The 18,789-nt window shown below is 39.6% G+C and overlaps 2 protein-coding genes across 2 annotated transcripts in view; one reads left to right on the top strand and one right to left on the bottom strand.

The window, feature by feature from the left end:
* LOC149564346 (O-glucosyltransferase rumi-like protein (DUF821)) overlaps nucleotides 1-17,876 on the bottom strand; it is a 58,922-nt gene extending 41,046 nt beyond the window's left edge. The window contains exons 1-2 of the mRNA XM_089827405.1: nucleotides 17,447-17,876; nucleotides 15,897-16,486 (exon numbers count right to left, since the gene is read on the bottom strand). Of these exons, the coding sequence (XP_089683531.1) occupies nucleotides 15,897-16,486; nucleotides 17,447-17,575 (719 nt within the window). The 5' untranslated portion in view covers nucleotides 17,576-17,876. The remainder of the gene's footprint in view (nucleotides 1-15,896; nucleotides 16,487-17,446) is intronic.
* LOC149564347 (uncharacterized) lies at nucleotides 1,567-3,643 on the top strand. The gene is made up of 3 exons (XM_089827404.1): nucleotides 1,567-2,451; nucleotides 2,563-3,058; nucleotides 3,166-3,643. Exons 2-3 carry the CDS (start codon nucleotides 2,672-2,674, stop codon nucleotides 3,550-3,552), a joined length of 774 nt encoding a protein of 257 aa, XP_089683530.1. The 5' UTR covers nucleotides 1,567-2,451; nucleotides 2,563-2,671; the 3' UTR covers nucleotides 3,553-3,643.
* Nucleotides 17,877-18,789: the final 913 nt, after the last annotated feature.

The raw sequence follows: 18,789 nt of genomic DNA, 5'->3' as shown, positions 1-18,789 counted from the left end.
TTTTATACAAAAGAATAAATCGATGTTTCCTTAGGAAACGATCGTAAAGACTAGAAACATTCTATTCTAATAGAGAAAGCTAAAAAAGCGAAAGCTAACTAGAGCTACCTAGATATTTACAATAGATAACCATTAGATACTAAATAGAGATAATAGAAACAATCTATTATCGTAATTATCATAATAGCTAATTGTGGGTAATTGTAATATAAATCTCTTTAACAACGTTAGAAATAACTCTATCAAATTCAATGAACCCTTCATGCAATAAAACACAATGTAAATACTTAGTTACCGGATTCGCCTGGAAAAGGCCGGATCCGGGCTCGGGTCCGATTCGGATCCGGATCCACGTATGGATCCGTGAGGATCCGGGTAGGATTCGTAATCCTGCCTGTGGATCCGTAAGGATCCGCAGGCCGCGGATCCTTACGGATCCACAGGCAGGATTACGAATCCTGCCCGGATCCTCGAGGATCCACGCGCGGATCCGCGTGAATCCGCGGCAATGACAGGAGGAGTATGCAAAAACGTGGGCCCATTATCATTTTTTAATATTTTTTTTTTGCCCTAAAGGTCCTAAACCCTAAAAACGACCCTCTAAATCACAATGCAAGTTCATTTGCTCTCTATTTTGCTCTCTATTTTGCTCTCTCATTTTGCTCTCTCATACTTGCTAATTTGAAGTGAAGTGCTTGGATTCGAAGGAGATCGGTTGTGGAGCTTCAAATACCTTGCAAGAAGTGTTTAAGGTATGCATTTCAACCATATTTTTGAATTCTTTCATAGATTATTGATTTATTTTTAGTTTTCCAAATTTTCAAGTTTTTGTGCAAGTGTGAAGCATGGTTTTCTTTCACTTTTTCTAGATTGCAAGAATAGAACAATGAGTAGTCAAGGCTCAGTGAGTGGGGGTGGGGCTGCATCACCAAGCTTCAAAATTGATAAGGGGTCTCCTTTATGGAGACACACAACAAGAGTTGCACAATGTCCTGGGGGTGGGGCATACATATGGAAATGTAATTTTTGCAACATACAACATAGAAGCTCCTATTCCCGAGTGAAACTACATTTTTTGAGCCCTGCGGGTGAAGGAATTCACATGTGTCAAGGTAGTGATAAGAAGGGATTACCAGCTGCACAAATAGCAGCATTAGCAAAAGAGCAAGATGATGCTAATAGAGCAGTTGCAAAAGCAAAACGTGGTGCTTCCCAAAAAACAAATATACCAACACCATCATTTGATCAAACAAACACAAGAACACGTCCTTTTTTGCCTATGCCAACTACAAATGATGAAGATGAAGACCCATCTCCACTCACCCGCAAGAGAGGCCCACTAGATAGGGCATTCCAAATTGAAAAGAGAGACATTGCTGATCACAAAATTGGACGTTGTTTAATTGCAAATGGTGTTTCATTTAATTTTGCTAGATCACCTTATTTTAGGGAGATGGTGGAAGCAATAAATGATGCACCCCATGGTTACAAACCGCCTGGTTATGAGAAGTTGCTCACTACCATATTACATGATGAGAGGAAAAATGTAGAGGCTCAACTTCAACCAATAAGAGATTTTTAGGTTCAATCGGGTGTGTCTATTATTTCGGATGGTTGGAAAGATTGTAGAAACCGTCCATTGATCAATGTTATTGCTGTATGCCCTAAGGGGGCAATGTTCTTGAAGGCAGTTGATTGTGAAGGGCAAGTGAAAGATGCAGAATTTATTTCACCCATTCTCATTGATGCCATAGAGTCAGTGGGTCCTGATAATGTTGTTCAAGTGGTCACGGACAATGCAAAAGTTTGCAGGGCTGCAGGGATAATTGTAGAGTCTAGATATGATCATATCTTTTGGACACCATGCACCGTCCACTCTCTCAATTTAGTGATGAAAGCAATTGGCACCGAAATAGATTGGGTGAAAAGGATATATGAGGAAGCTGAAGAGATTCAAATGTTTGTGACAAATCACCACATGTCACAAGCAATTTTTAGAAGTTTCTCGGACTTGGAGTTATTGAAGGTAAATTTTTATATTTAATATATAATTGAATATTATTGGATTCCACAATTATTAATTTTTGTTGTTGTTTACATTAACATGTTTTAATTTTTAAATGTTTTACTAACTTGAGTTTAACATGTTCTTAGGTTGCTGAAACCCGCTTTGCCTCTCACACAATCGTCTTGAGACGACTTGTGAAGGTAAAAGAAGCATTGAAGCATATGGTCATTAGCCCCCAATGGGGCATTTGGAAGAATTCCAATACAGCAAGGGCTTTAAATGTGAGAAGAATGATACTAGCTGAGGATTGGTGGGGTCTTGTGAGTTATGTGTTGGAAATCACCAATCCAATAATGGCAATGCTTCACTTCGCAGATAGTGATGAGCCATGCCTTGGGGATATTTATGATTCCATGGATAGTATGCTGGAAAAAATTAAAATGGTAAGTTTTACGCTCTTTTACAACAATTTTTTATTTGAGAGATATCTAGATTCTAAAGTTTAAATTGACATATTCACTAATTATAATTATTATTCATATTTCATATCTTAGGTCATACAGAGGAGGGAGAATGATCCTGAGGACACCCTTTACAAGAAGGTGGAAAAAATTGTTCATCATCGATGGAACAAGATGACCACACCTTTGCACCTCCTTGCATATGCTCTATCCCCGAGGTACTGTAGTTCTTATCAAATGTTTGTGCTTATTTTATCCAATGTTTGTGCTATTGATATTTGATAGTGTTCAATTGTCTTTTGTTATCCCCAGGTACTATAGTGCAGATGTACTTCGCCTTCCAGGTAGAGTGCCATCATTTAGAGATGCAAAGGTTGTAGATGGGTATAAGAGGGCACTAGCTAAGATATTCCAAGATCCAGAGATTGGGGCAATTGTGAGGAGTGAATTTGCTGCTTTCAACTCAGGTGAGGATTTCGACCCTATTGCCATAGCAGACCAAAGCAGGATGGGTGCCATCAAATGGTGGTACCTTCATGGGCAAGCCTTCACGTACCTCCAATCTCTTGCCATAAAGGTCCTATCCCAAGTAAGTTTGTAAAATTAAGCTTATGGTTAACATTCTCAATTCCTTGAATTTATTATTTAATTTATTTATCTTGATTGTTGTATTGATAATTTTTAATTTCTCTTTAGGTTGCCAGCTCTTCTGCCGCTGAGCGGAATTGGAGTACTTACTCCTTTATCCACTCAATCAAACGCAACCGGTTGGCTCCAAAAAAATCAGAAGACCTTGTGTTCATTCACAACAATTTGCGCTTGTTGTCACGGAAGGATCCTAAGTACAAGAAGGGGCCCGAAAAGCTTTGGGATGTAGCACCCAAGACTCCTGATTTAGATATGACCATCCGAGATCTTGCTAGATCCACTTTGATTGATGTGGATGATGAGGAGGAGGATTATGAGTTAACAATCCCCTCTACTACTAGTGGTTTGGGTTCCTCTACTAATACAGATGCAGCACTTGCAGCTCACCAGTACCCCTCTGATGCGGATTTTCTTGAAAATCCATTTGATGATTAAATAAAAAACTTTAGTGTTGACTCTTGACTCTTTTATGAGTAAATCATGTTATAAACTTTAAGTTTAATGATCTATATTTTGAATGTTACAAGCTTTCACTTTCAGTAATTCAATGTGAATGTGTTGATTTTCTTTATAATTGTGAAAATAGATTAATTATCAATGTCATTGATCAAGTATACTAGATTCATACTATGAAATGATTTAGTTTTAGAATTATGTATATTTGTCTTATTTTTTAGTATATATAATGCATATATATATATATATATATGCACGAATCCTCCACGAATCATAATTGGGAAAAAAAAAAAAATCCCGAATCCACGGATCTGATTCACGTGCCCGAATCGGATTCGTGTCACGAATCGGCAACTAAGTGTAAATAAGATGTATAACTCTACCATTCTCCTTACTATCAAGTCCAACAGACTAATCTGTATATAGAACAGTAACTATAGTGTTAAAATTGACATCAATAGTCTCCCTAACCTCTTCAAAAATCTCTTCAGTTCACAGCAGTGACAACAGTTGTGGCTGGATCAACACTATTTTGTATTGAACATTATGATCAGCAATATTTCCTATAATTGTATGACAGATCAATGATGCCCATATTAACTGATCACAGTACTAACAACAATGCCACTGAACAACATACTGATCAAGAATGATACAGATCACAATAATGACAGAACGCTATCGATCAGTGTTAGAAGATTAGTAATCGTAGAAGGATAATTTTGTCAGAAGACAATAATTATGACAGCAATCATAGTTGATACAACACTATCAATGGCATGTGACAATTAATATTCCCAAACAATGGCCTCAATAATACAGCTATGTTAGCAATAAAACGTACTGACAACAATATCCATTGATAGGCAGAACTGACAGCAAGTCAACAACAGCACTAATATCTGTTGTGAAGTAATAGTTTAAAGTCAAGCGATAGCGTAATCATTTGACAGTTTTTTCTAACCATGATTATGCTCATGAATCATAAGTAATGACAGGAGAGTCCGCTGTTATCAGGCAACAGTCATGATCACTAATCATAATAAAAACAGTCATGTTCCATATTCACAAGGTCATTGAACTCAGTTATACAAAGTGTCTTCACGAGTGTAGATAACTACATTTGGAGTTGAAATAACAACTAATTGTCATTGTCCCCTGGTGACAGGCCTAACAGCTACTCAATAATGGCAGATGGGAATCTTGATAGCTACTTACAATGTTCAAGGTGTATAAAATGTTTATACAAGTGTCAATGAAAAGTGATAAAAATTGCAGATTCGTGGCTTATATTGAAAAATGAGAATCTATCATGATATTGCCAGCAACATTACAATTCACCTATGCAAATTTTGGTCAAAGTTGAGGTCACCGATATTTTAAAAAACTCATGATATTTTCAAGAATTTTTCAGACAACTTGCAAAGAAAATATATATCACGATATCATGCAGTCTTATAAATATATATACTTCTACGGTTTGGGTAAGTTGCAGAGGAAAGAAAACAAGATGTATTATAGAGTTGCTAAAATAGCCTAGCAATGTTTATGGTGGGTTGCAACTGAGAATTGGTTTGTGATCTTGTTGATTTCAGTTGACATGTGGAGTATTAACACCCAAAGGATTTCTCCAGACTATAACTTGTGTCAACCTTGCTGTTGGATTTTGTGTCATTTAATTTCGAAGTTTTCCTAAGGCCATCATCTTCATTTCTAGCACTTAAGCAAGTTATCCAATTCTATTATGACGTTATTCTTAGGTATAGACCTTGATTTACAGAAGCAAGCATATATAAATTCTGGATTATTTAAGCTAGAATATGTACTCGTGAATTAAGGAATGGTATAATAAAACCTTCCTAATCAAGATCAGATTTATAATAGAGCTTTCTAATGTGACCTTTGTTTCCAGGAAAATTGCATTATGATCAGTTTTACAGATTATGCCCTTCAAAAGATAAGCAAGAGCAAGAGGCAAAGGTAAATCCATCTGCTAGCAACAAGATATGTACACAAGGAGGTGGAATCAACAGGTGAGATTGAGCATAGCTCAAAATGATGAAGACAGCAGGTATCAAGAGTGGAAAACTCTCGCGAAGAGAGGTTCATGAAGTTGGAGATTGAAACTGTAACCCAATACATGGGTAAATTTGACAAGACAAAGTGGAAGGAAGCACAAATTGAAAAGTTCAGGTTTCCATTTGAGATACCTGAGGTAAGAGAAGAGCCATTCAAAGGCAAAGAGGAGAACCATCCACATAGCTCTTAGCATCCAAAATTATATCTTTAAATGACCACCCTCCAAAGCACGTGACAATTGGTGATTCAACCATATGAAGGAGAAATGGATGTGGAAAAGCTCAATTTGCCGAGCAATTAATATCTTTTTGTGCATCATAATTTTCTTGTCAAAAATTCACTGAGAAGTAAATTTACTGACATCATTTAGTTTTAAATAAGGTCCCAATTAGATGATCTTCAGAAAAAACAATGAAAAATTAGTTTTATCATATTTTTTATAAGAGGAATGGAAGATTAAATAGCAATATGATAGGGAAAAGCAAGAAAAACAATCCATTTATGGGAGGAACGTGAGGGTTGAATAGGTAGGTGCCAAATCTTGCTAGAGTTCATGGATAGTCATGCCTAGGTTGGTACTTGTCATGCTGCACTGGACATTTCAGTGCCTATTTCAGCAATTATATATTCTTTCATTTAGCAAGGGTGTTTAAATGTATTATGGAGACTAGTCACTTCCCCAAATTGGTATGATGGCCCTTGATTAGGTATTTGTTTACGCTTGGCGTGATAAGGTCAATCAAAGGCACTAAGGACAATATCACATTCTTGTGAAAGTATGACAATGAAATGTTCGGCACCCATTGAGAACCCCTTTTATCAGTGCAACGACTCCAAAATTAAGGCCGTACGGTCTATAGAATGCAGGTTGGGAACTATCAACTGTAATTCCACAATCGATTTTGGCAGAGGTGTAGGGAGGGCGATCAAACTGGAAGTATGGAAGGCATTCGATCTAGAAACAATATGTCCGTACAGTGGATCTGGGGGGAATCCATTGAGTCCGTAGGCTGCCTGGGAAATGGAATGGCCGTAAAGTGATCCAAGATTGTTGTATGGGACTGAGGAAGTCCGTACAGAAGATGAGCTCCAAGTTGTCGTACGCAGGATACAATAGCCGTACGGTGGGGTATGATGGCCGTACGGAGGTGTTTAGGATGCCGTACGGTTGTCTTAGGTATCGTATGGTGCAACACAAGCTTAGATAACAAGATTTATAAGTCGTACGTACAGTGTGTGTAGCAGGAAGAACCCGTTTGGGGTTTGTGGGCAATAGGGGTGGTCGTACGGTGGCCCAAGGTTGCTGTACGGTGAAACACAGAAGGGGCAATTGACCGTACGGTGAAGTATAGGGGAGTGTGAAGGATGGTTGTCGTATAGTGATGTTCCGGAGGATGAATTATCAATGCAAACCAAATGATGACACTTAGAGTTGTAGGAATTACTTGCACAATTTGCATACGCAGAGACTAAGAAATTCACCAACAAGAACCCTGATATAGATAAGTCTTCAAATTGCCAGATACAGACTGAAACAAACACCAACGAAATAGGGTGAGGGATGAAACCCACCGAAACCGTGCAAGCCAAATAGGGAAGGTCTTTCACTTCCAAAATGGCGAACAATGCCGAACTCCAACAAGAATCCGCAGTACAGAGAGATAAAATCCAAAAGCATACCTATCAACTACTACGAGCCGTGCTTAAATACCCATCGGAAAAAACTTTCCGAGGGTGTACAAAATTAGCCGACGGCGACACACTCTATTATGACAAAAATTAAATTTGGGTCCGAGTTAAATTAAACAATCGGCCCATTACACAAAAATAATTAAATACATTTATTTCTATTCAGGAACATTACAGTCCTCCCGTCTTGAAATTTGCTTGTCCTCAAGCAAATGCAGTGTCGGATGCTAAAGGATGTGTTCGCCTTCCCACATTGCATCGTCCAGCGATAGATGTCGCCAACGTACCAGGTATTCTCTCACTGTTCGGTTATGCAAGACTTTTTTGCGTACTTCGAGAATCTCAGAAGGTTCCAAGATGAGTTTCCCCTCCTCATTGAGTGGTGGAAGATCTGTATTGACGGAGATGTTTTGCTCGATAGCCTTCTTCAGACAAGAAACGTGGAAGACATTATAAATGCGACTACCTTCGGGAAGCTCCAGTTCGTACGCTACCTCACCAATGCGACGGATCACGCAGTAGGGACCATAAAACCGAGGCTTTAGTTTCTCCTTCCCTATTCCCTTCAGTAAGGACTGTCACTAAGGCTATAGTCGGAGATAGACCAAATCCCCCACCTCAAAACTCCTCTCTAATCGATGTCTATCGGCATATACCTTTTGTCGATTTTGTGCCTACTGCAGGTTTTCTTTCAAACTCTTCAAAATGTCCTGTCCTTCCTGAAGCCAATCCTTCGCCTTTGGAGCGCGACTGTCGCTCAAAACTGTATCAAGGAAGGAGAGTGGTCTGTGCCCGTATAGAGCCTTGAACGGCGTCATTCCGATCGACATGTGATAAGTGGTATTGTAGCAGTATTCTCTGAGGTGGATCCATTTCACCCACGCGCGTTGTTGTGCCGAGACGTAGTTTCGTAGATAACCTTCGAGCCATTTGTTCACAATTTCAGTTTGGCCATCTGTTTGTGGGTGGTAACTTGTGCTCGGTGATAGTTCAGTGCCTGCCATCCGAAACAGCTCTGTCCAGAAGATACTGATGAAGCGTCTATCCCAGTCGCTGACGATGTTTTGAGGTAACCCGTGTAGGTGGAAGACTTCTCTGAAAAACAGATCGGCGAGCTGTGTAGCTTGAAGGTCCGAAGGGATGGCGAAGAAGTGGGCGTACTTTGTCAATCGGTCAACTACCATGAAGATGCAATCCCTTCCGTTCACCTTGGGAAGACCTGTTATGAAATCCATGGATATACTTTCCCACTTATGTTCGGGGATTGGCAGAGGCTGTAGCAGTCCAGCAGGAAGAGTGTGTTCGGATTTGTTCTGTTGGCAAACAATACATGCTCTAACATGTTGCAATACATCCCCCTTCAATCCCTTCCATGAGAACCTCTCCCTCATACTTCTGTAAGTTTTTAGGAAGTCAAGATGACCAGCCAGAGGGGAGTCGTGCACGTGCTTCAGGATCTTTTTCTTCAACTTTGATTCAGGCACTAGGTAGATCTGATCCTTATAATAAATGATATCATTCACCACCTTATAACGATCATTGTGGATGTGACCATCCATTATCTCACAAGCAAAAGTATTCTTGGAATATTCCACCAGCAATTGTGCCTTCCAGTCGGCTGAGATCTGCTCTAGTGAGCAGATGGTGGGTCTTCGGGACAAGGCATCTGCAACAACATTGTTTTTCCCCTTTACATATTCAATATCAAAATCAAAAGATTGAACCTTGCTTACCCATTTTTGTTGTCGTTCGTTCAGATCCCGCTACTCCAGGAAATATTTCAGACTGTTGTGATCCGTACGGACAACAAACTTGGCACCAACCAAGTACTGCCAAAACTTGGTCAGTGCGTGAACAATGGCCAACATTTCCTTATCATAGATGGAATACAGGCACTCAGCTAGTGTAAGCTTCCTGCTCTCATAGGCGATGGGGTGTCTGTCCTGCATCAAAACTGCTCCAATGCCTTCCCCTGACATGTCGCATTCCAAAATGAATGGTTGGGTGAAGTCGGGCAATGCCAACACCGGACAAGTGCTCATGGCCTCTTTTAATCTATCAAATGTGAGTTGCGCTTCTTCATTCCATTGGAAAGCCCCTTTCTTCGTCAAATCTGTTAAAGGTGCGTTGAGCTGAGAAAACCCCTTGATAAATCTCCTGTAGTAGCTGCACAATCCGAAGAACCCTCACAGATCCGTGAGTGATTTCGGGGGAGGCCAATCGAGGATGGCCTGGATCTTCTCCTGATGCACTTGAACCCCATATTGACTGACAACATGCCCCAAGTACAATATCTCCGTCATTCCGAACTCACATTTGGATTGTTAGGCGAATAAGGATTGTTCTTCCATGATACTTAGAACCTCATTCAAATGTTTCAAGTGCTCCTCCCACGTCCTGCTATAAATGAGAAGATCATCAAAGAACACCAACAAATACTTACACAACTGCTTGTTAAAGATGCGGTTCATGCATGACTGGAATGTAGCAGGTGCATTGGTCAGCCTGAACAGCATGACCAGGAACTCATAGTGTCCGTAATGGCAACGGAAGGCCGTTTTCTCCACATCCTCTTCCCTCATTCGGATCTAATGGTATCCAGAACGAAGATCTATTTTTGAGAAATAGACCGCACCATATAGTTCATCCAGCAGCTCATCTATCCTCGGAATGGGGTACCTGTTCTTTATTGTCCTCTTGTTCAGTGCGCGATAGTCCACACACATACGCAATGTTTCGTCCTTCTTCTTGACCAACACTACTGATGATGCGAACAGGCTAGAACTAGGACGGATCCATCCCTTATCAAGTAACTCCTGGATCGTTCGTTCGATTTCATCTTTGAACTTCTTCGGGTGGCGGTACGGTGTGGTTATAACAGGTTTCGCTCCTGGTTCCAACTCTATTGTATGTTCAAATCCTCGATGCGGCGGTATGCCAAGAGGAATATCTATGAAAACCCTTTCATGCTTACTTAAAACATCCTGAAGCTCTTTATCCTGTGGAGGTGTTTGGTGCCCCTTAATAGGTTCCATCGAGATGAAACATTGTGCAACCCACGCAACATCATCATGCCATAGGATTGCCTCTATCGGATGAGCAGACACTTCCTTTGGTCCTTCATTTGCCATCCCTCGGAGGACCACCTTCTTCCCATCAGCCACGAAAGTGAAGTCCATTCTCTTGAAACTCTGAGTGTATTCATCAAGCGTCTCCATCCACTGTATGTTGAGGATGACCTCCATGTCGACCAGATCCACTATAAAAAAGTCCTCTGTCACTGTGTGATTTGCCATCGTGATACTCAGCTGAGGAACTAGGTGCGTGCAGGGCAGGAAAGTCCCTCTAGCAACTGACCTGAAAGCCCACGTGTGCTTCCATTGGAAGATTTTTTCACTGTACTAAAGATGAATTTATGAAATTCAATGTAGCTCCACTATCCAGCATCACTGTGATCCTTTGTCCCTGAAGGGTACCTCGCAGACGGAAAACTGTGCACCTCGGACTGCCAGCCAAGGCAATGGATCCTCCACGTTTTATTAAAGCGGCAATCCTCTCCGTATGGTTGAAGTTGGTCATGTCAATGTCACCGCTAGGTTGGATGTCTTCCACTGGCATTTCCTCTCGATCCTGCTTATCTTCTTCATCGGACATCACTTCGATGTAATGAATTTTCCCTTTCCCGAGACATCGGTGGCCAGGTTCCCAAGGCCCCTTGCAATTAAAACATAACTTATTTCTTTGGAGTTCTTGTCGGGATGTTTCATCCAGTGATGGCTTCTTGGGCGGAGGTTTGTCCCTCGGGAATGTCGGCGGTTTCAAATGTGAATGAATCCGAGAGGATGAGGATGATGCTGATGACGACGCCATGCTTTATGCCTTACTGATTGCTTCCGTCAAGGTTGACAGGTTGAATCCTTTTACCCAACCTTTCAGTGGTTTTACCAGTCCATCCATAAAGAGAACGACCCGCCTTCGTTCAGAAATGTCTGTCACCAACACAGAAAGTCTCTGAAAATCTGCGATGAACTAATCTACTGATCCCGTTTGCCTCAGCTGTGCCAGAGCTTTGAAATTGAGCTCGGGGTCTTTTCCATCGAATAGTCTCTCTGTGAACTCAGCTTAAGTCTTTATTTGATCATGCCCAAGAGTGATAGTGTCGTGGTGCCACCATTCATGCACAACACCCTCCAAGTGTAATGCGGCAAATTTAATCGCTTCTTCTTCGAGCATAGGATTTAGCTGGAAGTAGGTGTCGGCTTTCATTACCCATGCCTGTGCTGAAAAGGAGCCTGAACCGTCAAATGGAGACAAGTTCACCTTACTCAATTTTCTCCTTAGGTCATCGTTAAAATATCCTCCTCTGTTTCCACCTCCTGCGTATCTCATTCTTAGATCTGCATAATCCTTGTAGATGTCTTCTTCAAGATTTGCATTCTGCCAATCCTCCCGTATTTCCTCGAAGGTTGGAAGTCTCTCTCTGTGATGTGTCTCAGTCCGTGGTGGGAAAGTCGACATGGATGGTCGAGAGTGTGCAGTGTGAGGGTGTGATCTGCCTGCCACAGAATTTGCGCTATGTCCATTCGGTTCTCCAGAAATTTTGTTTTCCGCCAACTTTTTGAGAGTTTCTTCCATAAGCCGCTGAGTATCAATGATTTGTGCCTGGTTCCGTGCAAGATCCCTCAGAAGTGCAATGAGTTCGACACCTATCGGTTCCCATTCCCGTTCTTGTTCTTCAGCCATTCGATCAAAAGAATGTGTCCTTCTCTTCCGGCTATAAACTCGCATTCACCGATCACAGGCTAGCAAGATCGATTGCTCTGATACCACTGAAATGATCCGCACCCACTGAGAACCCCTTTTTATCAGTGCGACAACTCCAAAATTAAGGCCGTACAGTCTATAGAATGCAGGCTGGGAACTATCAACTCTAATTCCACAATCGATTTTGGCAGAGGTGCAAGGATGGCGATCAAACTAGAAGTATGGAGGGCATTCGATCTGGAAACAATATGTTCATACGATGGATCTGGGGGGAAGCCACTAAGTCCGTAGGTTGCCTGGGAAATGGAATGACCGTACAGTGATCCAAGATTGTGGTACGGGACTGAGGAAGTCCGTACGGAAGATGAGCTCCAAGTTGTTGTACGCAGGATACAATAGTCGTACGGTGGGTTTTATTGGCAGTACGGTGGGCTATGATGGCTGTACGGAGGTGTTTAGGATGCCGTATGGTGGTCTTAGGTACCGTATGGTGCAACACAAGCTTAGATAACAAGATTTATAAGCCGTACGTACAGTGTGTGTAGCAGGAAGAGCCCGTTTGGGGTTTGTGGGCAATAGGGGTGGTCGTACGATGGCCCAAGGTTGTCATACGGTGACACACAGAAGGTGCAATTGACCGTACGGTGAAGTGTAGGGGAGTGTGAAGGATGGTTGTCGTACAATGATGTTTCGGAGGATGAATTATCAATGCAAACCAAATGATGACACTTAGAGTTGTAGGAATTACTTGCACAATTTGCATACGCAGAGACTAAGAAATTCACCAACAAGAACCCCGATATAGATAAGTCTTCAAATTGCCAGATACAGATTGAAACAAACACCAACGGAATAGGGTGAGGGATGAAACCCACCGAAACCGTGCAAGCCAAATAGGGAAGGTCTTTCACTTCCGAAATGGCAAACAATGCCGAACTCCAATAGGAATCCGCAATACAGAGAGATAAAAACCAAAAGCATACCTATCAACTACTACGAGCCGTGCTTAAATACCCATCGGAAAAAACTTTCCGAGGGTGTACAAAATTAGACGATGGCGACACACTCTACTATGACAAAAATTATATTTTGGTCCGAGTTAAATTAAACAATCGGCCCATTACACAAAAATAATTAAATACATTTATTTCTATTCAGGAACATTACAAACGAGTCATGAGTGATCCATTGCTGGACATGAAATGACAAGGAGCAGGCGTAGCCTTGATCATAGGAGTGGAGCTATCAATCAAATTTTGGTATGGTCATAATCCTTTCTCTATTGGTATGGTTTTAAAGGGTTATACACCCTAAGATTGACTGGCACTGTATTTTGAGATAAGTATGCTGTACTTTCCAGGTTCAAAATGGGTTGTCTAACAGCTCATGATCTCAAAGAAGGTATTAACACATATGTGTTGCAGTCTTATTACTGTAAAACATAACAGAAAATAAAGACAACTAAATACTATCTCCTAGGGACTGTGATCCTTGAATCCTTAAAGATCACAGGATCAATAAATTACATTGTAGTATCGGAAGGTTTTGTTATCACATATGGTAGCTGGCAAAGCAATATGCACAGTTTCGTCTTCATTTAATGATGTCTGAGATAAATTTGTATTGTCACCTCACTCTAGTGTCTCCTCTCTCCTTACCATGCTCTAATTGACAGCCAACTAGAGATTTTGCTCATTTGTGGATGGACTTGAGATAAAGCAAAAATAATCATGACAAATAACATTTATTTACACCAAGAGCGGCATAACATTTCTATCAGTTAATTGCTCCTTTGGTCTAAAAATCATTGCTATTTCTTAATTGGTATATATATTTTCTTGGGAAAGTGTGATCTGATATATAAGCTTACGGATGTATTACCATGCTGAAGTGTTTAAAGTCCCATGACATTTTAGCACAAAATAAAAGAATATTTTACTTTTTAAAAAATTAATATTTATTGACTCGAGTAACTATTGAAAGACTTCACCTTTGGCAAGACTTTAAGCACTATCAATCCTACCAAAGTGTTTCTAACTTGAGAGCAGAAAGCAATATTCCTAAGGACCACTATAGAGGTCTCTGTTTCCAAAGTTGGACTTTTTGAGCAAAATCTGAAGTGATCAATATTTTTGGAACAGAGAGATTTATCTGACTTGGTCCAGAATTTTCGATTCCTAAAAAGAATTTACTTCCTGAAATTGTTTGAACTCCAAAACAAATTTAATTTTTCAAACCTGGTAACTGTGTTAGAGATTTTGATTTGCAGCATAGGAATGCAACAACTATTAGTCGTTTATTTTTCAAATCAATATTTTATTTGTTTACCCCAATCTCACTCTGAATAGTTTGTTGAAGCTCATCTTCGGTCTCCCTCTCTATTCCTATTCCTACACAGTTACTCTCGGCCTCATTCTAAATAGAGCAAAGAGGTATTTGTTGACATCAACAACATCAATGAAAATACTGAACTCTTTATCTGGACTTCAATGAAGTGAAGGAGAATTAGGAAAGTAGAGAGATTCTCAGGATATGTAAGAAGCCATGCTCTAACATCGTGAAAAATAAAGCACAGTCACTAAGGAGGAATTAGGGGACAAGTCTGCCAGCTAAAGAAATGTATGACAAATGTTACCTCCTTCAAATGCAGAGAATTTCCATGTCTGATTTAAACTTGTAAAAAATTTCCACCACTTCCACTTTGGTGTTGCGACCCTTGAACTGTTTTAAGACCGGTTCCAATCATGCAGTTTTTGATCTATGTTTTCTATTCCAACAACCTTTTAATTTAGTTTACTAACTCTCAACAGCCAATTATATTTTGCAATCTTCAAGATGAGTACTTAGTAAATAGCGCAAAATTCTGCAACAAGTGTCTGCATCCTAGGGTTCCCTACCTGTCTTCTAGAAGTTAGGTCAGGAAATAAGGAAATAAAATTTTAAAGTAACTAGCTCTGTAAAAGAAAATACTGCCGTTCAATAATTTATGTTTAATACCAGACTTGCACCATCAACAATCCTAAGAACAAATTAAACTGAGCTCTGTTTCTGGTTGGCAGTATCTTATATGATGGGCTATTCACACCGATCAACATAGGTGTAACTAAGAAATATGACACTCAAACATGACTTGGTTTGTCTGTCCTTTGCTTATCCATAAAATAGAGATGAGGAACAAATAGGAACGAGATACCTGAAACTCTTAATTCCACAGCATCCAGAGTGCAGGCTACCCCATACATGTAGAATTGTATTTGCAGTGTTGATATGCCATACGATGTTTTTTCCATACATATAAGAATGAATGTGCAAGAATGTTGTGGTTTAGATGTATGTTTAGATGTAGGTTGAGGAAGGCAATTTGATGGCCAGTTATCCTACTCTGGGGCACGTGCTCTTCCCATTTGCAACTTTGTCCTCTGACACAAGCTTGAATTTAGAATTTAGAATTTATTACTATGGTTTCCTAAAAGCACAGAAGCATCAATTTTTTCAGTCCATATATACAGTCAAGATAGAGAAAAATCAGGGATAAGATAGCTGTACTTCAACTCCACAGTACCCGAAGTCCAGCTTTGCTCATTGTTTTTGGAATTAATTTACATGGTTGACATGGCGTATGGTTCTTGCAGCATATTTACTGGAATGAATTTTCTCAGATGGTGATATTTCATATAACTTGGTGCTGCTTGATGGTCGTTATGCTACTCTGGGCCCAATAGCCTTCCAATCATATTTTTGCATTAAAACTATAAAGAAAAAGAAGGATAGCATTTGATAGGGTTGCTTACCATCCCCAGAAGGACCAATCTGGAAAAGGAATGTCAAGATGATCTCTATTACTGCAGTATCGAAACAAAGGAGGTGGAGAAAAATTGGATTGTGTATACTTTTCCCTCTCGATCTTTGGCCTATCCATGCAATCAAACATGATATCAACATCAGGAACCATTTCAGGATACCTTTCCAAAAGCTGCAAGAATCCCCAAATTGTAAACATCATTCTGCTCTGCACACAGGCGTAATACGGGTCAACATACAATCGACCACCCACAATGACCACTCGAAATGCAGCGAATTCCTTGGCAGCCTTAATGTTCTTTTCTGTGATTCCAGATACTCGCCACTGCGCAAGATCTTCATGAATCCACTGGTAAAACGCAGGACAGGAATGAGTTGCATTGGGAAGCAGCTCATTCTTATTCATGTACGAGCGGATCAACCTCAAGGGGGAAGCACAGGTCAGGTAGGAGCACTGAAAAATCTGCGAAGCTCGCGTATACTCGCCATCTGATGGAAATATCTTTGCTGGGAATGGGTGCCATGGAGTGGGCTCTAGATTGTCTCCGACTATTGTCTTCGTTTTGGATATAACTCTGAACTGCATCAATAACTCAAAAACATACAGAAATCAAATACCTATAAAAGATCTCAATCGGAAGAAAGCTATAAAACCCTTCAAAAGAGGATAAGAAACTCCGAATTGACCCAAAAATCTCACTTTCAAACTAAACATTAGAGAAATTAGAAGGCACACAACAGATCACCCCCAAAGACGGCTAGAATCAGTAATAAGAACAGGATAAGAAACTCCACATATGCAAAATAAATTGCATTTAACATTTGATGCACATTGAGAGAGAGCTAGCAATGCCCATTAAAAAGTGAGTTGAATAAATCGGAATCTTCCGAAAAATAATGCATTTTGAATTTGAAGCATAAATAATCACATTACCCACAGCAGATCGTCGGAGAAAAAGATAACAACACTATAACCTTAAGAAGGAGAGGCAACTCCAAAATCACCCCAACAAAATGCATTTCTAAGTCGAAACATAACAGATATCACAACACACATGGCAGATCTCCATGAAAATTCAACCAGAGCATCTCCTCAAAAAAGCATAGGAAACTCCAATTTCACCCCAACAAAATTTAAGATTTGAAACATACAATACCCACCAGCATCCCCACCCCTGAACAAATATACTTTAGAATTAAAAAAATGTATTTTGAAATTCGAAACAGACATATATCACAATACCTACCCGCGCAGAATATATTCAAGAATTTGAAACGGATATATATATTAGCAGTACCCACAAGAGATCTCCACCGCACGCAGCTATAATAAATGCTCAAAAATCACAAAGAGGCTCTCAATCACACAATAAGTAAAATTTTCAGAATTTAAAACATACAGAAATCACAGCAACCGCAGAACATTAGGAAGAAAAAGCATCTGAGCCCCCCAAATATGCCTTCCAGAAATCGCAATTTCACAAAACTCGTCAATCCCAAGATGAATCGAACGGGAAACTTGAAAAACGCTAAGACTAACCTTATCTACAACCAGAAGACATGTTGTACTGAATGCCAGGAGAATGAAGAGTACACACAGAAACCAAACAACTGATATTCTTGTGAACAACTGATTTCGAAGAAGACGAGACCTCCTCATGGCCACCATTCCTGACCAGTCCTTGCTAATGTTCTCAGTGTTTCATCTTCCGGTAACACAATTCAGAAAAGAGAATGAAACTCCCTCCTGTCCGAAAAGCCCAAAAAAGGTGATACGTATTGACTTTTGAGTCCCGGCTGCAAGTTCATACCAAAAGAGGGGCAGAGTATAGGAACATGAATCACAATACGCCATTATTAATTACCAATTTACGCTCCGTAATCGAGGTAACGAATTCACGAAATTTGTTGTTTGTACACCGATGGGACTTTCGTGGGATCTACTGGCCACGGTCAGTCAGAGAACCATTCATTCATTCATTCCCTAGTACTAGTAATTATAATTTGCATGCTCATTCCCTTCCAATCAGCGGACCCAATGATTCCAGGACACGTGGAAGTAATCGGCCACACCAAACTGTGCAGCTTGCTGAGCTGTTTTCAGTGGCGTGACTTGAACTATGGCTGAGCTGGCATGTCAGTAATGATAACTTGGACACGTGTATTCAATATAGCACAAACGCCAAGAGCATGGCAAACTAAGGTAGGTAGATAAGATCGTCACATTTTCAACCATTTTAAGGCCTTAATGCCCTTTGATTTTTTTTTTTTAATATTTAAAGGTCAAAATGCCCATTGATTTTTTAATATTTTAAAGTGTATATAACAAAACAGTACAGATATTATTAAAAGATTATCTATCTGATTATTATAATATCTATACTTTGAAAATTTATTTGTTTCATTATTTCAGTTAGAAAATTATTTTATTATAATATTATTTAAACTTGATGATTGTCTCATCAGCAAAACCTTTCAACCATTGTTATGTATGACTCACCTTGAATACTACATCATTATTATGCTAGTATATAAATATATTATGAAATGATTATATAATAATAATAATAATAGCAAATTTAAATATATCTTCCATGTTGCTATATCTATTAAAATCTTTATAAAAGTTTAAACCGCCTCTAGTTCTATAAAACTTATTAGATGTATTTTTATTTAAAAAATTGTTCTCGTGCTTGAAAGACAAAAAAGTAGACTTTATGTAGGAAGCTTCAATAAATATGTCCATTCTAATATGTTTTTGGATCTAAATATTAGTTGTGATTTTAAAGTTTATTATGATGATTATTATAATTTATCATTATAATAACTCATATTTATTATAATAAAATCATGTGATGTTGTATTGAATAGTATATTGTGTCT

Source organism: Cupressus sempervirens, chromosome 4 (assembly GCF_028749045.1).
Source record: "Cupressus sempervirens isolate cs-2001-9-10 chromosome 4, ASM2874904v1, whole genome shotgun sequence".
NCBI classification, from domain to species: domain Eukaryota; kingdom Viridiplantae; phylum Streptophyta; class Pinopsida; order Cupressales; family Cupressaceae; genus Cupressus; species Cupressus sempervirens.
This window is presented reverse-complemented; position numbering and strand designations above follow the sequence as displayed.